This window comes from Camellia sinensis, chromosome 2 (assembly GCF_055761805.1).
Source record: "Camellia sinensis isolate YWXY chromosome 2, ASM5576180v1, whole genome shotgun sequence".
NCBI lineage: Eukaryota > Viridiplantae > Streptophyta > Magnoliopsida > Ericales > Theaceae > Camellia > Camellia sinensis.
The window spans coordinates 163,842,082-163,865,688 of NC_138962.1; the positions used below are offsets into that span (position 1 = coordinate 163,842,082).

Here is a 23,607-nt window from a genome sequence, read left to right on the forward strand (position 1 = left end):
CTCGAATGTTCTATGAGACTAGTGAGCTCCTGAACCTTCCATCCAACTAAAACCTAAAGCAAAAAAAAAACATTCATAATATATATATATATATTGAACTTTATGTCAATTTTTATTTTTATATTTTTTTAAATTGGGATCACCTCATTAGTAACCTAACCAACAAAAAATAAAAAAATAAAAAAATTCTTTGATACATGCACTTCTATTAGAATAATGCTAATCTCTTTACTGTCACTCCACGAACTATACGTGACTTCGAGTATCTGATACTTCAAAATTAATTATCTCATACTCCAAAATTAATAAAAAATTAATTAAGAAGTATCCGTGTACTACGTTAGTTTGCACATAATCCAAAGTACAAACCGTTAAAACAATGTGGGAGCCAATATTGATGATGATGTGGTTATCATTACAATATTGATTTTTCTTAAATTTTGTATACAGATTTTATTTATATATTATTATATAGTTTATCATAAAACATACAACACTTTTTTACATTGTCTATAACACACTAGTTACAAGAAATATCATACATTTTATTCTGATCATTCTCAAGGTCAATTGTAAAAGTCTATATTAATTTTTTTTATATTAAATGTTTAAGATTTTGTTTTGCTTAATATTAATTTAAAATATATTATTATCTATTATTGTTGATTATGAGAAAAGAAATTTGAAGTTGTAATTAATAAGTGTCCCTCTAAACTATTTATACTAACACTAATTATCCATTACATTACCATTATCCTTATTTAGTTCGTTGAAAGAAGCTGAATTCTATTATTAGTCTTTGTTGATAAGTCTTGCCATATTGGATCGAGGCTAGCAATCAGAATAGGTGAATTGTACTAGGGGTGAGCATGGTTCAGATTGGCTTAATTCAACCATAAACCAATATCAATTCATTACAAATAGTTTCATCAAATTTAGAACCAAACTAATCCATGAAAATTTTGGAACCAATTCAAACCGAACCACTAAACCATGGTTCTGTTCGGTTTGGAACCGAGCATTTAAAAATATTATCATTATTGACATAATGATAACAAAATATTATTTGCAACTTAAGAATTATTTACGTGATTGTTTAAAACTAGTTCTATCACTACACAAAAATACACTTATAATAGTAGAGAGTTATAATATATATATATATATATATGTATATTTGGTACTAATAAAATATTTTAGTATTTACATTTGGTAACAAATTATATATATAATCTAAACGGTCCGATTCGGTTTTAACTGGATTTATAGCTATAAAACTACAAACCGAACGGTAAAGTATAGTTTGCCTATTTCAAAAACTAGAATTGAACAATGCATTGAGAAAATCAAACCAAACTGTACAATTTGGTCTGGACCGGGTCGGTTTATGATTTTTTCAAATTTTATACTTAGCCCTAGATTGTATGAACAAAATAGACCACAACAATTCCCAACCAAACAATAGTAAATCCAATCCAATTAAACGAGAATTGAATCATATAAAACAAAAAACAAAAAAAACACAAAAAATTGACGCAAAGATATAAAGTGAAAAAAATCACAATTCAAGCAACTCCAATTGTGATAAAAACCATGGGTCAAAATTACAAAACAATCCACTAAGGAGACAAATGAATTACACGTAAGAACTTACAAGTACCTAGCAAATCTAAGCCTAAATTGAACCAAACCTGTTGTGCCTCTTCCAACACCATCTTTACCTTGAAATTGCTTTGTCCAACATTGAATCCACAACGCTAATGTCGAATCCACGATAATAAGTCACTTCGGAATCCGCCAATGCATCGAGCTCAAATTTCCTGGAATCCACTGATGAACATCTCTCTTTGAATGAATTTGAATGAACAAAATCCCTTGATGATTGTCAATATAAAGTCCGTTGATCTATCAATCACACTTAATTCATCAAGGTAAACAATATACAAATATCTTCCAATATATAACACTTTTGCTTATCTCCTCTGAGAAAATTCTGGAAGGCTTAGCTCTCAAAAACACAAATGCGGCGGTTTAAAAGAAATAATTTCATAAAAACCGCTCAATCGCAGGAATGATCACTCTAGTCTAAAAGGCGGTGCTAACAAACTTCCACTTGTCACTTTGCTTGAGCGTAATAGCTCGAGTGGTAAAACACAACTCCCAGTATCTCAGAGCTCAGACTAATATACTGGATACTCCAATTCAGTGCTCAAGCACACACTTAACTGCTCAAGTGGTCCAAGAAATTTGATAGGCTCAAAAACACATCTGCTCAAGCACACCTTACCATTAGGATAAATTCCTCTACTCAAGCACAAATTGGGTTGAATTCACATCTAAACTCTCACAAACTCACAGAAACGAAAAAGAACGAATGCAATTACATTTGAATGGAGTTTTGTCAAACGGGATTGTCAATTACAAAATACTTAACACCAAGTACTCTTACATTTCTATTGAAATTCTAAAAAATTCCTGAAATATTGATTTGTAATTATGATTTAATTTTAAACAATGAATAGCAATCTCAATCAAACAATCAACAACAAATCGGCATAACGATTTAACGTGAAAAAAAATCACAATTGGACTCCTTCAGTTATGATAAAAAACCAAGGGCCAAAATCACAAAACAATCTACTAAGAAGACAAAAAAGAATTACACATGAAAACTCTCAATTACCTAGTGAATCCACGCCTGAATTGAACCGAACTCGATGTGCCTCTTCCACCACTGTCTTCACCTCAAAATTGCTTTGCCCAATGCTGAATTCACAACGCCGATGTCGAATCCACGATGATGAGCCACTCCGAAATCCACCAAAGCTTCAGTCCTATGTTCTATGAAATCCACTAATTCTCTCTTTTTGTGAATGAAATAATAAAACCAACCTTTGATGTTTGTCAATATGTCGTTTGTTGATCAATCGATCACCTTCTATACATCGAGAAAACTCATATATCAACACCCTACAATCTAGAACACTTTGTATTTTACTTGTGTCTGAGAATCTTGTTGGATTCAATCCTAAAACGAGCAAATGACACGCTTTATAACAAACAGAACTGTGAAGGCTGCTCGAGAGCAATGTGACTAAAAGCGGTGCTAACATATTGGGCCAACTGCTAGAGCGCAACATCCACCACTCGAGCATTGAAACATATTTCCCAGAAGTTTAGAATGCAAACAGAGATATTTGATGAATTACTTCACTGCTCAAGCGATCAAGTAACTTTGACTTTTTCTTGGTCTCAGGGGCGTTGGACCTTGCCAAGGCCTATGCTTACTTAGCAAGGTGGCAAACAAAGAATGCTCAAGGTAAGATCCGGAATGTCAGCACAAACTCTTTGAACAGACACAACTTGGGTTGAATTCGCATCTAAACTCTCATAACCTCACAGATACAATAGAGCAAATAAAAATACAACTGAATGGAGTTTTGTTGAACGAGATTGCTAATTACAAAAACTTAACACTATTGGTTGTACAAACTTAAGGTTGGTTATACATTTCAAATTAAAGGATTTGAGAATAAAAGAATAGTGGAGCAATATAGGTTTAGATACAAGATATATACATATATGTAGAATTTTTATAGCTAAAAAATAAGTTTTAGCATGATTTTAAACAATTAATTTTATATAGTTATTTCAAATCTATAATAATAAAACTATTTACGTCAATATTGAAATTTATAAATAAGTTATCATATTTAAATTGGAGTTCTTATTCTTGAATGATTAAAGGCAAACCTCTCTATTTAAAATTCAAATGGACCATTACCTCTCATGTTGGGATTTCTTTCACACCAATCGGCTCATAAATTCAATTTTTTATATTCATCTTACTTTTAATTTTAGTAAATAGCAATGTTATATCCAGTGGCAGAGCCAGGAATTAGGGGGGGCACCCATTAATTACAATCTCAAATTTTTTCTTCCCAAATCAATAACAATAACATAATAATAATTTTTTGAACTAATGTTAAACATTAAAAATTAATATCCATTACAAAAAGTTTTAAATTTTAAACTTTTACAATTAGCCCCGACGAGTTTTCATCTTTTGAAATCTTTTCATAATAGTATCATTGTCAATGCCATCAAAAATATCTCTCTCAATGTAGACAATCAAGCTATCATTCATCCATTCATCACCTATTCGGTTCCGCAACCGATTCTTCACAATATTCATAGCTGAAAATACCCTCTCAACAATAGCAGTTGCAACAGGTAAGATTAATGCTAAAGTCAAGAGCAAATATACCAATGGATATACTTTGTCTCTTCCAGTCTCTACCATTTTCTTAGCAAGATCGGCGATTCCATTCAACATTGAGAACTCACTGCTGGATATCATGTCGATAATATATGTATCAAGTTGATCATTAAGTACCATGAGCTCCATTGAAGAAAATTCTTTGGGATAAAATTCAGCAAGATGAATTAACTTTTTCCTGTCAAAACTAGAGAAAGAGTTAGATGGATTCAAACATGCCACACAAAGTAACAACTCAGTGTTCGACTCAGTGAAACGAGCATTTAGTTCTTGAATTTGCATATCTAAAACAGTGTAGAATAACTCAACGCGATAGTAATGTAAGTTTGTAATTTCTTGAGCATTGCGCCTTTTTCTCTCTCGAGCTACAAACATATCTTCCATTTGGGGAACATCAATTTCATGCTTTTCACAAAAAGACAAAATATCATCAAGTAAAGATGTCCACCCACTCTCCCTCATCTTTTGGAGTCGTACTTTAGAAATTTGAACTAAATTCATGGCATTAACAATATCTTGATCTTTCTTTTTTAGTGCTTGCGATAACTCACTTGTAATAGCCAATATCGTTTTCATCAAATGAAGGTTGAATACAAACTCAAATGATTGAATTGAGTCCAACAATATATTTGCTTATGCTCGTTGTTCTGAATTTGAACCATCCTCCGAAATCATTTCAAGCACATCAATCACTGTTGAAAACATACTAGCCAAGCTGACTAAAGTACCATAGTGTGAACCCCAACGTGTATCACCAGCACATTTAAGATTAGTTTCTTGATTTAAGCCTTGCCAACTAGATAGCTCTCCAGTATTAAGTGCCTCAACAACTTTTGCAGCTTGCTTCTCCCTAATAATATCTCGGCGTTTACATGATGCTTCAACAACATTCACCACATTAGAAACCAAAGTGAAAAGTAAAGCAATTTGACTATGATTCTTTGCCATGGCTACAAGTGCCAATTGCAATTGATGAGCAAAACAATTAACATAATATGCACAAGGATTCTCTTTCAGTATAAGTGTTTTAAGACCATTGAACTCACCTTGCATATTACTAGCCCATCATATCCTTGACCCCGCAATTTGAAAATACTCAATCCAAGTTTGGAGGATAAATTTTCCATAGCTTGTTTAGGTGAGAGAGCATTCGTATTAGCAATATGCTTAATACCCAAAAAGCACTCAATGACTTGGCCTTTTTTGTCAACATATCGTATTACAACTGCCATTTGCTCCTTGATTGATATGTCACGGGCTTCATCAATCAAAATAGAAAAAAGTGCATCACCAAGATCTCTAATAATCACATTGATAGTTTCAAATGCGGCCACATTTACAATGTCTTTTTGAATATCAGGAGATGTCAACTTGAGATTTTGTGGAGCATTGCTCAATGTGACCATTTTGACATCTTCATTATGATCAGCAAGAAACTTGAGAAGTTCAAGAAAATTTCCTTGGTTACTTGAATTTGCAGATTCATCATGCCCACGAAACGCAAGTCCTTGTCTTAGAAGAAATTTAACGCAATCAACCGATGAATTCAAACGAGTTCGATACTCAATTCGAGCTTGATCAGATTGTTTGAAAAAAATCGTTTCAATATATTGGTTTTGGTTTAACAAGTCTTGACAGTTACTCCAAACTTGATTATGAGCACTATTGGGACCTCCAACATGAGTCTGAATTTTTTCTTTTTTCTTCCAATTTGAGAAACTCTCACCAACAAAAGAATCACCATCAACTTGATCTCCAATATCGGGTTTGAAAAGATAACAACATAAACAAAATGCTGCATCTTTTGCTACACTATACTCCAACCAATTAAGAAATTCACTAACCCAAGCCTGATTAAATCGTTCAAGTTTTTGTCCAAATGATTTTTGTGGAAAATTATGATCACGAGGTTGACAAGGACCTTTTTGTAGATATGCCTTACGAATTCGGTCTCGATCATTAGCATTATAGTCCATAATTTGAGGCCGTAGTCCGGGATCTGCAGGAAGGTCTATTAAGTTGATTTCTATTCGACTTTGTTTTGTGGAAGAATAATTTTCATCTTTTTCTTGAGAGAGAGACGATTCCCACTTTGATTTTTTTTGAAATATTTCTCCATGACTGTTTGAAAAAACTAAAAATCAAAATAAAAATTCATAATCAAAATCTCAAACCCTCCACAAATCAAAATCTTCAATTTTAATACAAATCAAAAAAATTAAATTAGCACAAATCACAACAAATCAAAATTTTTAATTTTAGTACAAATTATAACAAATCAAAATCCCTAATTTAAATATTAATCACTGCAAATTAATATTTTTAATTTTAGCACAAATCAAATTCCTAATTTTAGCACAAACAATAACAAACCAAAATCCCTAATTTTAATATAAATCACCACCAATTAAGATTCATAATTTTAGCATATCAAAATTTCTTATTTTAACATAAATAATAACAAATCAAAAAAAATTACAAATCAAAACTTAACAAATAATTATAAATTAATACTCATAATTTTTATTTAAAAGTTAAAAAAATAATAATAAGGTTACCTGTAAACAATGAAGAGAAGATACCAAGGTTGTAGTGTGGTCCCAAATTTGTGTTTTGTGATCTTAATTTGGTGAATCGTGAGTCGGTAAATTGCAAAACAACAAAGGGAAACAAAGAAGACAAAGAAAATATGAAGATACTTCACAAGTACTAACCAAACCAAACCAAACAAAACCAAACCAAACCAAGCCTTAAGTCCCATCAAATGGGGTCGGCTACATGAACCCTTCTTCTCCACGCGGCCCTATCAAAGGCCATTTCATTATTCAAATTAAGTAGATTCATATCTCTATTTATAACGCTAGTCAACGTTAATCTAGGCCTACCCCGTCTCCTAACACTTCCATCTACCGTTACAGCATCGCATCTCTTTACTACTGCCTCTGTTGGTCTCCGTTGAATATGACCAAACCATCTCAAACGATTCTCTCTCAACTTATCTTCTATTGGTGCTACTCCTACCCATTTCCGAATACACTCATTCCTAATCCTGTCCTATCTAGTCTTACCACACATCCACCTTAGCATCCTCATCTCAGCCACACTCATCTTATCTACATGTTGTTTCTTGGTTGCCCAACACTCCGTCCCATACAACATAGCTGGTCTAATAGCCGTTCTATAAAACTTACCTTTTAGTCTAGTGGGTATTCGTTTATCGCACAATACCCTAGATGCACTTCTCCACTTACACCATCCCGCCTTAATCTTATGGGCCACATCTGCATCAATCTCTCCCGCTGTTGTGATAATCGACCCTAAATAATGAAAATGTTCACTCTTAGGTAGTTCTTGGTTCTTAATATTCACTTCTCCTCTGCTTTCATGGTTACTGTTACTAAATTTACACTCCATGTACTCTGTCTTAGTTCTGCTTATCCGAAATCCTTTAGATTCAAGAGCTTTTCTCCAAATCTCCAACTTTGTGTTAACTCCTTCTCCAGTCTCATCCACTAACACAATATCGTCTGCAAAAAGCATACACCATGGCACGTCATCCTGAATATTTATCGTCAACTCGTCCATAACTAAAGCAAAAAGATAAGGACTTAAGATAGATCCTTGGTGTAACCTTACAGTGATAGGAAATTCATTTGTCTCTCCAGTTGGCGATCTAATAGTGGTCACCACCCCTCCATACATGTCCCTAATCACGTCAATGTAGCCTTTTATCACCCCTTTCTTCTCTAACACCCACCATATTATATCTCGGGGCACTTTGTCATATGCTTTCTCAAGGTCGATAAACACCATATGAATGTCTCTTTTCTTTTCTTTATACTCTTCTATTACTCTCCTCAAAAGATAGATCGCTTCCATTGTTGACCTACCAGGCATAAACCCAAATTGATTCTCTGACACCCCTGTTATGTCTCGCAATCGGCGTTCTATCACCCTCTCCCACACTTTCATTATATGACACATTAGCTTGATTCCTCTATAGTTGTTACAATTCTGGACATCACCTTTATTCTTATAAATTGGCACTAAAATACTCTTCCTCCACTCATCTGGCATGTTCCTAGTCAACAAAATTTTGCTAAACAACCTAGTCAACCAAGCAACTCCCTTTTTACCCAAACACTTCCAAGCTTCAATAGGGATATCACTAGGTCCTAAAGCCTTATTTGATTTCATCTTCTTAAGTGCAATCTCCACTTCAAAGTTCCTAATCCTGAGATAGAACCTATAGTCTTGGTTTATCATATTACTGGCTATGTCTTCCCCTATTGTCGTACTTCCATGTTCCTTATTTAACAGTTTCTCAAAATAATTCTTCCATCTTTCCTTAATCTCATCATCCTTCACCAATACCTTAAAATCCTCACTCTTGATGCACTTTACTTGATTAAAATCTCTTGTTTTCCTCTCACGTATCTTAGCAAGTTTGTATACCCTCTTCTCTCCCTCCTTACTATCTAGTCTAGTGCATAGGTCATCATAAGCTTTCAACTTAGTCTATCTCACTACTTTCTTGACCTCCTTATTAGCCAATCTATAGCTCTTAAGGTTTTCCTCAGTTCTATCCTTCTGGACTTTTTAAAGCACTCTTTTTTTGCCTTAACTACCGCTTGAACCTCTTCCTTCCACCACCAAGTTTCCCTAGAGCTGGGTCCCGTTCCTTTCGACTCTCCAAGCACTTCCTTTGAGATTCTCCTCATACAATTGACCATCAAATTCCACATAGTGTTAGCATCACCTTCTAAGTCCCAAGTACCTTCCTTATCCATTCGATTCTTAAATATTTCTAGTTTATCTCCTTTTAGGTCCCACCATCTCATCCTACGACGCCCACCATCCTTCCTAGCTTGGTATTGCCCTCTAAAACATAAATCTAGTACCAAAATCCTATGTTGAGAGACCAGACTCTCTCCAGGAATCACCTTACAATCATTGTGTTTTAGGCAGTCTACTTTTCTCACTAAGAAATAATCTATTTGGCTCTTAACTAATCCACTCTTAAAGGTTATCAAATGCTCCTCCCTCTTTTTGTACATAATATTGGCCACCACCAGGTCAGAAGCCAACGCAAAATCTAAGATTCTCTCTCCATCCTCATTTCTGTCACCAAAACCGTATTCACTATGCACCCTTTCATAACCTAGTTTATCTATGCCCACATGGCCATTAAAATCTCCACCTATAACTAGGTTCTCTCCTATGGGTATCTACTGTAAGATCTTATCCATTTGCTCCCAAAAATCCCTCTTAGTCTGATCATCTAACCCTACTTGAGGGGCGTAAGCGCTAATAATGTTCACTATATTCCCTCCAATAACTAGTTTAACTAGCATAATCCTATCTCATTTCCTAGTGACCGCTACCACACTTTCCACAAGACCCTTGGCAATTATGATTCCTACACCATTCCTGTGTCTATCCTTACCACTATAATAAAGTTTAAAACCAGTATCCTCAATTTCCCTAGCTTTCTCTCCCGTCCACTTAGTTCTTGTATGCAAGCTATACTAACTCTCATCCTAATCATAACATCTACCAATTCCATCGTCCTACCAGTTAAGGTTCCTATGTTCCAAGTGGCTATCCTAAACCTATAGTCTTGGACTAGCTTCTTTACCCGCGCTTATCCAGAAAAACGCGAAAACCTTTGCCCATTTTTCACCGCACCCAGGCGTCGATGCAGCGCCCCTTGCTCACTTTTCGAAACACCCGGAGGCAGGCGCAACGCGTCACTTGAGGGGAACGACCTAGCATTTAAACGATTCAAAGTAGGATTCATTTTCATAAGGGATCCGAGCGGCTTTTTTAAGTGTTGGCTGTCGGCTACCTAACACACAACCCTCCTCCTTATTGGGTTTTAGAGTTTTAACCTTATTGTAATTGGAGTTGTGTGTACTCCCCTAAAAAAAAGTTATGTATCAATATTTGATTGGGACTGGGATTCCTAAAAAAAAAATAATAATAAAAATACAAACTTGGGTGTCTAGTGTGTGGTGTGTGTGTGTGAGTGGTCAGTGGGTTAACGTGTGTGTGAAAGTAAAGGCAGACCACACTTTTATAAATAAAATAAAAAATAAAAAATTGCAAAAGTCAGGGGGGCACGTGACCCCCCTGAGCCCAAGCTCCCTCCGCCCCTGGTTATATCCACATAATTTCTTCCCATAAACCCTCTGAATATGATTCTGATTGATAAGAACGGAGGAAATTGTGTGAATAAATCATTTTTATTTAGTAAATTTCTTTAAAAAATTATGCCAATAAGCTTCATGTTGGCTATTAAAATTTTAAATTTCTTAAAAAATTATGCTAATAAAATTATTATTATTTTGGAAATTCTCTTATTGAGATCTATCAAATAAGCTTCTTGTTGACCATTAAATTCTAAAGAAAAAAAAGCACAGTAAAATTTTACCATTCAAGTTAATGTTAGCAAAATAAAGTCTTACCATGTTAAAGTCAGATTATACAATAAAATTTTACTATTAAGTTTAACATTCAAACGGTGAAATTTTACCACCAATACACTCACTATTACCATTACCATAACCATTATAATTATTTCAAAAAAAATTACTAAAATAATAAATTGGTACATTTTTCATCAAGTTATTAAAGATAATTTTTTCTTATTGTAATTTGGACAGTAAAATTTTAATATATTCAATATGCACCAATTGCGTAGACTCGAGGACTGGCTATTCAAAGGCAACCTTCTAATTGAATTCAAGGGTGATTAAAAGATGAGTAACAAATAGGGATGGTCATTTTCTCCTGTCCCACTCCACACCTACATCCCCTGCTCCATTCCACATGGAATTTTCCCGTCCCGATTAAGAAATGGGGTAGGGACAGGTTTTGCTTCCCCCGGCCCATTCCACCCGAATCCCGCCCAATTATGTTTATTAAATATATTTATGTATATAATATATAGTTTATTTATTTTTCGGTATAATAAAATTAAAACACTAAAATATTATACTTAATTTTAATTTTTATTCATTTATTTTCTATCTTATATAATATAATTCTCATTAAGTATAAATAATTATTCATAATATACTAAATTATATATAATTTTTATTAATATTTCATTTTTCAACTTACAAAATTAACCCGCCTTCCGCTCCGCACCCGGCCCGCTTCCGTCACCCCTGATTTGTCCCAAACCCCAAACCCGACCCGTGATCATTCCTAGTAATAAACAAATGAAACTTGGGTTGATTAGTGTAGTGTAGCACTAATTTATAACTGATTGAGAAGTACAAATTTTTGACATATCAATCACCAACGTTGAATTTTTGAGACCTTACAAAAGATATTTTATTGATTACAGACAAAGTGGAACTTAGCATTATCAAAATAAAAGACAACACTTATAATTACTCAAGGAAGTTGATTTATTTTGATGCTTTGCTATATACCTTCTCGACATGGATACTGTACGAGTCGAGCCATTGGTCATCAACTATGATGAAACTTTTAATAAGTTGTTTGATACCAATAGTTGTTTGAGGGGTAAATTTGTTAGAAATATTTAAATCAACGGAATCGTTAGTTGGTGATGACGTGTGGGACCGTTGCTAATGCAATCAATCTTAATGAATTGTACAAACAAAGACCATCAACAAGAAAATTATTAATTAAGTGCTTAAGAGGCTTTGCTTATTTTATCATCAATCAATCAATCACTAATTGTTATGCACTCTTTATTGTTTTTCATGTCCGAACACAACAGCCATATTTGATTGGAGGTTTGAGGAGGAGAATTGTATTAGTAATATGTGAGCCTCACTTAAATGATATTTATTTGTAATATGAGATTGTTAATTCATGGACTTCTTCTCATGGTGTGATTAACATCTAACGAAAGGGTTAGAATTATTAGTCCAATCTCATGGATTGGTGATTAAAAAGACCATTGTGTTCCTCATTTTGCAAAACTAACAAAGTTACCTTGTATGCAATAAAGGTTTTTACGTAATTTTTATATTTAATCTCAATTAACTAATATCACCACACTAGTGCACAGATAAATGCATTTATCTTATATCTTTAACCTAATACCATCATACTAGTAATTCCATCACTCAATTCTATCCATCCTAATCCACCAAACAAACATGACCAATATCATGATGTCTACCTCTTTTACCAATCATAACTTCCTTGCAACACCACCTAACTATGGAATTAAGGTGGCTATTGTGTGGAGGGATAGTAGGGCCCCTATCAGGATCCTTTTCGACAACCAAACCACTTACCTTTTAGGATACAGAATATACTTGCAAAAGGTAAAGTTGATCGATATTGACCTTTCATTAAATTGCATTTGTATCCATAAAAAATAATGATAATGTGATTTAAAATATAAAACTGAATATGTAATTAGATGAAAAGACGATGTCTGACGTAATTTTATTTTTTATAAGTATGTTCTATTTGATATACCTTACAAAGTTAACAGTTTGGATTATCAAAATAGTTAATCACTTACAGGTCCTATAATAAGAACATATGCACCATTAAATACCACAAGTGTTTTTGTAGATCAAAAAGTTCTAATAGTTGGACTTAAAGACTTTTTATGACGATTTTATGAATCTATCACTAAAAACTAAAAATTAGTGATGATTTTTTAAATCTCTCACTGAAAAATGACGATTAGTAACTTTTTTGTGACAAAATTTTCAACTTGTTGCTCAAAACTTACAATTAGTGACACTTTTTATGAAATATTGCTAACAAAATAAAAATATAATTTTTTTATAACAATTAAAAGTGAAAGGAATTTTCGCTGCACCAAAAAGTCAAGAAGATTTATTAATGCATTCATCTTTCTAATAAAATTTTACAGTCAGATCCCTTTATCAAAATTGACGCAAAATTAGTCCCATGGATCGAACAACAGTAACTATTACCAAAATTACTGAATAATCTTCCCCATTAACAAAGCATTTACTATGTGGTTGGGCAGCTATCTCTGAACTTTTGTGGGTTGCCAACTTGCCATATGGCGACACTAGACAAAAATTATGGAAAACTATTTCATTGTCACCTGTCCTTCTAAGTTTTATTTACTTTATATTTTTTATTTTTTATTTTATTGGTTGTGTGATTGATTTAATAATTTCTATCACTTGTATTTATTGGCCAGCGTTGCCGTGTCAGGACAGAAAGAAAAAACTATAGAAAACTATTTCATTGTCACCCATCTTTCTAAGTTTTATATACTTTTTTTTTTCTTTTTTGTTTTTGTTTTTTAATAATATTACATTCTCCTAATTTATCACTCTTAAATGACCCTTAATGATAATGACCTGTAATAATGTGGCATTAATGTTAGACTCTGTATGCTCGAAGTATGGCAAATCAAAATTTAGCACTTGTCAGATACTTTATTAATAGTAATTTTTTAAAGGTGATAAATCAGATATTTCAAGTATTTTTCTTATTTTATTGGTTGTGTGATTGATTTAATAATTCTTATCACTTGTATTCATTGGCCAGTGTTGCCGTGTTAGGTTAGGACATGAGGAAAAAGCTATGAAATTTCATTCGCACGTCTAACCTTTGTAAGTTTTTGTGTGTTGTGTTTGATTTCGTTTTTTTATTTCGGTTTTTTAGTGAGTGCTCATTTTTTATTTAAAATAAAAGTAATATTATACAAATAAAATTTTAGGGTAAAATATATTTTATCCTCTTGTAATTTAGGGTTGGAGCGCTTTTATAGTTCAAATATAAGTAGAGACCTCACTTGTGACTTTAGACTAAATTGTAACACAAACTCCGTTAAAATTAATAATAAAGAGTCATTTATTCCCTTCTTTGTTTTCTTCTACATTATTCTTTGCGAATATATATTACACTTCATATCAATTTTTTTTAAACTCCAATTTACTACCCTTTAAACTTAATTTGTAAGATTTATTATTTTTCTAAGCTTAATTAAGAATTAATTTATTTAACTTTTAAACTTAATTTCAAGTTTAATAAAATATTAAGGCCTGTTTGGTAATCATTTCGTTTTCAATTTATATTTACAAAAATTTTAAAAATTATCATAAAAATTTGTTTGATAATTTTTTTAGTTTATAAATGATTGTCTCCGTTTGTAAATTTGAGGAAAAAACTTAAACTCAAAAAATGAGTTTACGTTGGTTTGTAAACAGAATAAAATTTTGACCAACAAATTTTTTTTTTCAATTAATATTTTTTTCAATTATAATGTGTATCATCCCATTGTCATAAATAATGAAAAATAAATATAAATATTTTAGGCTTGAATAAACATATTTTTTAGTTTATGTTTTTAAAATTTTTCAAACATTTTGTTCAAACCAAACATGTTTGTAGTTTATGTTTTTTTAAAAATAAACAAAAATCAATTTATAAAATTTTTGGAATCAGGATTCTCTCCTTGACTTCCCACTTGCTAGGCCATTGGGCCTACTTTTAGGCCCAATTTCGATGATTCGAATCGTTCACATTTTAAGATTTATTGAGTATATCATACACGTAAAAAATCAAATTGATCGAATATCAGAAAACATATGTTCAGAAAAATGTTTATTAAATTTTTTTAAAAAATGATTTTTAGTTTGATGATCTGAACACGTAATTTCTGATATCTGATCAACTTGGTTTTTTTCAAGTATGATATAATCAATAAATCTTAAAATGTGAACGGTTCGAATCATCAAAATTAGGCCAAAAAGTGGGTCTAATGGCCCAACAAGTAAGGAGTTAAGGAGGAAAATCAAAGAGAGGATCCTAATTCGAGATTGGAATGAAATATCAACCCCGCTAGGTAGCTCGAGAAATTGGTGGCCCGAATGGCTCGAGGGTGTAGACACCCCATTTTTGACCGACCTTAAGACTCAGACGTCACCGATTGAGCGCTTGGTGATGTTGCATATCGTGCTCGTTCAGAGGTTTCAGAGTCTTGGCCGCGAGCCTTGCCTCCGGACTTCCAGACTCTTTCATGCTTTGCCTCGGTTTGCGAACCAGGCTCTGTTTTCTCTGTTTTCTCTTTCCGAAGAGAGGGAGAGGTCTCGTAGATCATCTCTCAGTGGCCGTAGGCTACGTTTCGTGGTCGTAGGCCATTTTGCCCGTTTGGAGTCCGGTTTCCGGTTTTTCGGAGCCGTTGGCTGTGTGCCTCGGTTCGGGACCGCTTAACCACCTCCGTTTGCACCGGTTTTTGGCATGCATCTTATTTGCTCCCTTTTGAGGGACACTGTGGCTCGAAAAACCAACTTCGTGGTCGAACACCACTTCCGGTGCCCAACAGTCAGTTTTCGGGGCCTCGGACTGCGCGTTTCGGCCCCCGAACCTTCATTTTGCATCGGTTTGGGTTCATTTTTTGCAGGGACCTCTGTTTCATTGGTAAGAAGGTCATAGAAGGGTGGGAGGCCAACAATTGTTCAGACAACCAGTTTTATTCCTCCATCGCCCTCCGTCGCCCGTTTTTTCTCACTTAAAAGCCAATGTTGACCACTCTAAGGCCATTTTTTCTTGCCCCAAACCACATATTTGTGTTGTACACACCTGGGAGGCCACCAATATCACATGGCCGGCCAGTAATTCTGGTTGACCCTTTTGAACCCCTCATAAAAGTGGCCTTTTCTCTCTCCTAGTTCATTCTCTCCAGTTTCTGACCACATGGTTGTGTTGTGCACACATGAGAGGCTCCTTTTTTGGTATGGCCGGCCATTAATTCTCATTGAGCCTTTTGACCCTTGGCCGGCCGGCCATGGGAAGAGCCGGCCGGCCACCTACAACTCCAATAACCGGCCGGCCATGATCCCCTCCACTGGTACAATTCAAATATACATTCTGTTTCTCTCCAGATTTTGTATTCGGGGGGCTGCATTTTTTGGGGAAAACTTGAATTGTTTTCCTCCCAATTTTTCCCCTCTTTTCTCCCCCTTTTTGTCTATATATCAGACCCTCCAGCTCTTTTTGGAGGGTTACAAAAAATCCCCCCCCAAGTCTCTTGCATTGATCCTTCTTCTTCTCCTCTTCCAACCTCTCAAGTCCTACACCCCCTTTCTACACCACCACCTAGCACCACACCACCACCTCCATTCCAGCCACTTGGAGCTGCTTTCCAGAGCTGAGGAGCACCATTTCTTGTGCCAAGAGGTTGTCAAAGATTGGTCTACAAGGGTGAGCCTCTTTTCCCCTCTTTTGAGTTCATTTTTGCATGCTTTTCTTAGCCATTCTTGCTTACACTTTTGGGCTTCGACCCTAACTGAAAATAGCATTTTTTTGAGCTCTTTTTCATGTTTGTTTAAGGGCCTCTAACTGTTTGAGGCTTCCTTTTTGCACTTGCTTCTTTACCTCTCTTGTATGCCTATTTCTTGTGTAGTATTTTTGGCCTACGTGTAAACTGTTTTGAGCTCTGTCATAAATTGTAAAGTGGCTTATTTTGAGCCCTTATTCAACATTATTGAAGGGCTCATCACTGTTTGAGGCTTCCATTTTCCACTTTCCTTTATATCCCTCTTTTGGCCATATTTTTGCATGATTTGTTAGCCCCTTGTGCTTATTTTTTTAGGCTTTGGTCCGAACTGTAAATGGCCTTATTTTGACCCCCTCTTCATGTTTTATCAAGGGACTTTTGATATTTGAGGCTCCCCTTTTACACTTTGTGTTTAAGCCTCTTTTTAGGCCTTATTTTGCATAATATTTTAGGCTTGCATGTGCACTGTTTTGGGTTTGTTCACTAACTGTAAAACACCATTTTTTGGGCCCCTCTTCAACTTTGTTGAAGGGCCCTCCTCTATTTGAGGCCAGCAACCATCACTTGCTTCTTTGTCCCCCTTTTTGGCCCTTTTCTTGCACATTGTTTTAGGCCTGTTTGTGTTTAGATCCGTGGCTTGTTATAAACTGTAAAGTGATTTATTTTGAGCCCCTCTTCAACTTTGTTGAGGGATCTTGGACATTTGGGGCCAGCAGCTGTTACTTGCTTCATTACCTCTCTTACCGGGCCATTTTTGCATGCTAGCTTAGCCCCATTTGTGTTCATTGTTTGGCCTTTCTTAAAACTGTAAACATGCTTGTTTTGGGACTTCCTTGAATCTGTCTTCACACTTCATGTTCAAATAGTGCATTTTTTGTATAGCTATAGGTCATCGTGCATGCCTAGTTTTGCATTTCGGGTCTCATTCCATGCATCGGGTGCCATGTTTCCATGTTTCGGGGCTGTTTTACATCATGTTTCGCTACTGAAATTTGCATGCTAGTATACCACATTCCATGCCTTGCCATGTCTTGTTAGAGTGGCATTTGTGCCTTAGGATTGGTCCTCGGTTTGCGTGCATGTGTGCACGCATTTCGAGTGTCTCATTTTCATCTCATGGCCTCCTATGTGAGTGTGACTGAGGTCCACTCATGTTGGTGTAAGCCCATATTGCATTGTGTATGCCATTTCATTTCATAGCATTGTGTATGCTAGGTTGTATGTTAGCGCATTGTGTATGCCATGTTATCTCGTGCATCGTGTATGCCATTTCATAGCATGGTGCATGCTAGGTTGTATATTAGTCGCATTCATGCATATCATGCATATTGCATTGTGTTTGGGATAGGAGTTAGCCCGAGCACGGGAAACGAGGAACGTTTCGTACTTTGAGTGACGGAACGTGTCTCAATTCCCAGTCACCGACACTTCGGATTGTCCATGATGGAGTTAGGTCTTGTTGTGTTTTCATATGCATTCATTCTATATTGAATTGCACAATTCGACTCCTCGGCCATCATGCATCGAGATGCGTGATTAATGGCACGAGGATCGAGGCATGCATACATTTGTGAAAATACATTGCCATGTCCTTTTCTTGCTCTCTGTTGCAGCAAATTAAGAATCAGCAGTCTTCCGGGGCTTGGCGCGCTTTTCAAAAAATATTGCAAAACAAACGCTAATTGAGGCATCACAGTGGATTTCCGTGCAAAGGCGACCCGGATATGCATTATTCATCATCTGAAGAAGTGTCAAGGCAGTCCCTGGCTTGTATGCCAGTTTATTGTTTTCTTAGTTAATTTGGTAATTAATTAGGATTTTTGTAAATATTTGGACTGTATTATTCTTTCGGATCCTCTGCGCGAGGGCAATGTTGTAATAAGTGTGCGTGTGTGTGATGTATGTATTCCAACCCCACGTCTTTCTCCCTTTTATTTACCCGCTTATGATGGTTAGACTAGGGCATGTTTCAATTAGCATACAGTATGATAGCATGTTTGCATTCATTCATCTGTCTTGCATGCACCGGACTCGGCGCATCATACTAACTGCATTGTATTTTCAATTCCAAGTTGAATACATGTTAGCTGTAGCATTTCATATGCCATGTTTAGAATAGCTGAGCTTGCTATAGTTGCATTTTTGCATGTGTTGCATTAGGCATTTCTGTATAATTAGGGTCATGCATGGATTTCTAATTAGCTTCTGTTTTGGCTTGGAGTACTCGGTAAGTTTTATGCTTTAGCATCCTTGCATGCGTGTGAGTGACTGCCATGAATAGCATGCTTACCATGAGGCTATGTGCTTATGTGATATAACTGCCTGAATGCTTGTGGGTGAAGGTTGGGTTATTTGAAATGGAACAATTCATCAAATGTGTGTTTTAAGCCCACTAGATAGTGGCAAAATCATGTTTTTCTAAGCCCACCCGAGGGTGGCAAATCCACGTCTTAGCCTACTTGCGAGTAGCACCATCAAACTATTTTCAAACAAACAAACATGAAATGTTTTGTTCCAATTCAGGCGATCCAGTCTATACTTGTATGCTGTGCGCATCACATAGTAAACCTAGGCTAAAAAATCGGAATAAGAACACACAATGTTTTCAAAACTTAATATCATGGTTAGTATAGGCCGATCTTTGATCGAGCAAGCGGGGGTGCTCACGAAGTGACCTTCCCCAATCGTACCCAAGTTCCCGAGCCGAGGCAACTTTGGTGATGACGGACACGTGGCCTTAGGCAACAAGTCAGGGTTTCCTAAATTTCCCAAAATAAAATATTTAGGTGGCGACTCTGTATCTGGCAAAGCAATCCATGTTTGGCACTTCTTTTCTAAAAAAATCCGTTTTCTCAAAAACGATTTACCGGATTTGGACTCTTTGGTTCAGACTTAGAACTGTGACAATTTGAGAGTCCGAACTGTATTGAGCCCAATATCGAACAGAACGGGGTGGACTCGTTCCTCCCCGGGGCGTTCGGGGACGTTTACAGAGGGGTCAAAACGACGTCGTTTTGACCCCTTTTTTTTTTCAACTCCTTCATCTTTTTCGTCTTCTCATCCCATTCAAAGTTGCTTGCAGAGGCAGAGAGACCCCAGATCCACGAGGGAAGAAAAAAAGAAAAAAGAAAAAAAGAAAATAGAGATGATCTGAGGCGATTTAGGTGGTGGTGGTGGATGATCTGGATTTCAAGAGAGAGAGAGAGAGAGAGAGAGAGAGAGAGACCTCAAATAGAGCTTGCATCAAACGAAATCTACAACAATCAAATAGACAATTTCCAAGTTAAATTGCTGATTCTACTTTCTCAACCATTCTCTCTGTTTGGTTAGCAAGAAAATACAAAGAAAGATCAAGAAAAAAAGAAAAAAAAAAGAAGAGAAAAAAAGGGGATTTTAGAATTTGAACTGCTTTCCATCAAATTTTTTAGCAGCAAAACTGGGGATTGATAATGTTTGATTCTAGTAGCAAAAATCTGCACAAATTCAAAACAAATCCCAAACTAATTTTTGCTTCAACTGATTCGGTACTAGATTGATCAAACACAAATTTGTGTTGATTTTTTTGTGTTTGATCTAATCGAATCAAACATTTGTGTTGATCAAACAAATTTCCAAACAAATTCCACTTTATTTATCTTTCAATACAAAGAAAGATCAAACTCAAATTTTCAAAATCAAAATAAAAAGAAAAAAAAAAAAACCAAGCACAGATCTATGCCGTGCTCTTGCCCAAGTAGTGACTTCTTTCGCGAGTGAACCGTTCTTCCTTGCTTTCAAACTGATGGGTTTCGGCATTCAAAGTCAAAGGATTCATTAGATTCTCGAGGAACTGGGCAAAAGAGGGAAGCTTAAGCTTTGGTAAAGAGATATGAGAGTGAGGCTAGCTTTGGGCATCCCTTACCTAAGCCTTAAGAGAAGGGATGTGTTTAGGTTCAGAAGCCATGATTGGTATAGTGAGGCTAGCATTTTGTAGACACCCCATTTTTGACCGACCTTAAGACTCAGACGTCACCGATTGAGCGCTCGGTGATGGTGCATATTGTACTCGTTCAGAAGTTTCAGAGTCTCGGCTGCGAGCCTTGCCTCCGGACTTTCGGGCTCTTTCGTGTCTTGCCTCGGTTTGTGAACCAGGCTCCGTTTTCTCTGTTTTCTCTTCCCAAAGGGAGGGAGAGGTCTCGTAGATCATCTCTCAGTGGCCGTAGGCTACGTTTCGTGGTCGTAGGCCATTTTTCCCGTTTGGAGCCCGGTTTTCGGTTTTTCGGAGCCGACGGTTGTGTGCCTCGGTTCGGGACCGCTTAACCACCTCCGTTTGCCCCAATTTTTGGCACACACCTTATTTCCTCCCTTTTGAGGGACACTGTGGTCCGAGAGACCAACTTCGTGGTCGGACACCACTTCCGGTGCCTAACAGCCCACTTTCGGGGCCCCGAACTGCGTGTTTTGGCTCCCGAACCTTCATTCTGCATTTTTGGGCTCCGACCCGAACTTGAGATAGTCATATTTTGAGCTCCTTTTCATGTTTGATTAAGGACCTTTTGCTGTTTGAGATCTCCTCCTATCACTTTCTTCTTTAACGCTCTTTTAGGCCTATTTTTGCACGGTATTTTAGGCTTACTTGTGAGCTGTTTCGGACTTGGTCATAAACTACAAAGTGCCTTGTTTTGAGCCCCTCTTCAACTTTGTTGCAGGGCTCTCAGTCATTTGGGTCCAGCAGCTACCACTTGCCTATATATCCCACTTTTTGGCCTTTTTGGGGGGAAATTTCAATTTCAATTTCCCCCCATTTTTCCCCCTCTTTTCCACCTCTTTTGCTTATAAAATCAGCAGCTCCCAGCTGTGTTGGGGGGTTAGAAAATTTTAGTTTTGTGCTCTCACATTAAATCTCTCTCTCTCTCTCTCTCTCTCTCTCTCTCTCTCTCTCTCTCTCTTCCAAGCTCCAAAACCCTTTGTTCTTGGACTATTTTTACACTACAACCCCTAGCCTATCACCTCCATTACTCATTTCAGTACCTTGGAGGACATTTGAAGAGGTTGAAAGCTCAGATTTTCGGACTAAAAGCTGCTGAAAAGTTGTTCTTCAAGGGTGAGTCCCTATTTCCCTTAAACTTGTACTTTTTTGCATGATTGTTTAGTTTTACTTGCAAGTATTTTTGGACTTCGATCCAAACTGAAAAAGATCATATTTTGAGGTCATCTTCATGTTTGAATAAGAACTTTTTGCTGTTTGAAGTCTTCTTCTCCCCCTTTGTTCTTTACCTCTCTTTTAGGGCCTATTCTTGCATGATATGTTAGCCCTATTTTTAAGCATTTATGGGCTCCGAGCCAAACTGTAAAGTGGATTATTTTGATCCCTTCTTCAACATTGTTGAAGGGCTCATCACTGTTTGAGGCTTCCATTTTGCACTTGCCTTTATATCCCTCTTTTGGCCTCATATTTGCATGTTTTGTTAGCCCTTTGTGCTTATATTTTTGGGCTCAGGTCCGAACTGTAAATAGCCTTATTTTGACCCCCTCTTCATGTTTGATCAAGGGTCTTTTGCTGTTTGAGATTCCCTTCTTGCTCTTTGTGTTTAAACCTCTTTTTAGGCCTTATTTTGCATAGTATTTTAGGCTTGCATGTGCACTGTTTTGGGTTTGATCATAAACTGTAAAATGCCATGTTTTGGGTCCCTCTTCAACATTTATGAAGGGCCCTCTCTTGTTTGAGGCCAGCAGCCATGACTTGCTTCTTTATCTCACATTTAGGGCCATTTTTGCATATTGGTTTAGCCCTATTTGCGTTCACTGTTTGGCCTTGCTTAAAACTGTAAACATGCTTATTTTGGGACTGCCTTGAATCTGTCTTCACACTTCATGTTCAAATAATGCATGTTTTGTATAGCTATAGGCCATTGTGTGTGCCTAGTTTTGCATTTCGGGTCTCATTCCGTGCATCGGGTACCATATTGTCATGTTTCGGGGCTGTTTTGCATCTTGTTTTGCTACTGAAATTTGCATGCTAGTATGCCATATTCCATGCCTTGCTATGTCTTGTTAGAGTGGCATTCGGTGCCTTAGGATCGGTCCTCGGTTTGCGTGCATGTGTGCACGCATCTCGAGTGTCTCATTTTCATCTAATGGCCTCTTATGTGAGTGTGGCTGAGGTCCATTCGTGTTAGTGTAAGTCCATTTATGCATTGTGTATGCCATTTTATTTCATAGCATTGCGTATGCTAGGTTGTATGTTAGCGCATTGTGTATGCCATGTTATCTCGTGCATCGTGTATGCCATTTCATAGCATTGTGTATGCTAGGTTGTATCTTAGTCGCATTTCATGCATATCATGCATATTGCATCGTGCTTGGGATAGGAGTTAGCCCGAGCACGGGAAACGAGGGACGTTTCGTACTTCGAGTGACGGAACGTGTCTCAATTCCCAGTCGCCGACACTTCGGATTATCCATGATGGAGTCTAGGTTTTGTTTTGTTTTCATGTGTATTCATTCTATATTGAGTTGCACAATTCGACTCCTCGGCCATCATGCATCGAGGTGCGTGATTGGTGGCACGAGGATCGAGGCATGCATACACTTGTGAAAATACATTGCCACGCCCTTTTCCTGCTCTCTGTTGCAGCAAATCAAGAATCAGCAGTCTTCCGAGGCTTGGCGCGCTTTCCAAGAAATCATTGCAAAACAGAGGCTAATTGGGGCATCGCAGTGGATTTCCGTGCAAAGGCAACCCGTGCACGCATCATTCATCATCCGGAGCAGAGTCAAGGCAGTCCCTGGCTTGCATGCCAGTTTTATTGTTTTCCTAGTTTAATTTGTTAATTAATTAGGATTTTGTAATTATTTGGACTGTAATATTTATTCGGGACTGTATTATTTATTCGGACCCTCTGCGCGAGGGCATAATTGTAATAAGTGTGCGTGCGTGTGATGTATGTCTTCCAACCCCACGTCTTTCTCCCTTTTATTTACCAGCTTATAATGGTTAGATTAGGGCATGTTTCAATTAGCATACAGTATGATAGCATGTTTGCATCATTCATCTGTTTTGCATGCATCAGGCTCGGCGCATCAT

General features: G+C 36.5%; 2 protein-coding genes across 2 annotated transcripts; both read right to left on the reverse strand.

Annotated features, from left to right (window-relative positions):
• Positions 1-4,042: 4,042 nt before the first annotated feature.
• On the reverse strand, positions 4,043-4,855 carry LOC145819209 (uncharacterized). Its single transcript, XM_082913171.1, has one exon. It carries the CDS (start codon positions 4,853-4,855, stop codon positions 4,043-4,045), a length of 813 nt encoding a protein of 270 aa, XP_082769297.1.
• A 57-nt stretch (positions 4,856-4,912) lies between these two features.
• Positions 4,913-6,255, reverse strand: LOC145819210 (uncharacterized). The gene is made up of 2 exons (XM_082913172.1): positions 5,376-6,255; positions 4,913-5,229 (listed from the first exon to the last, which is right to left on the reverse strand). Exons 1-2 carry the CDS (start codon positions 6,253-6,255, stop codon positions 4,913-4,915), a joined length of 1,197 nt encoding a protein of 398 aa, XP_082769298.1.
• Positions 6,256-23,607: the final 17,352 nt, after the last annotated feature.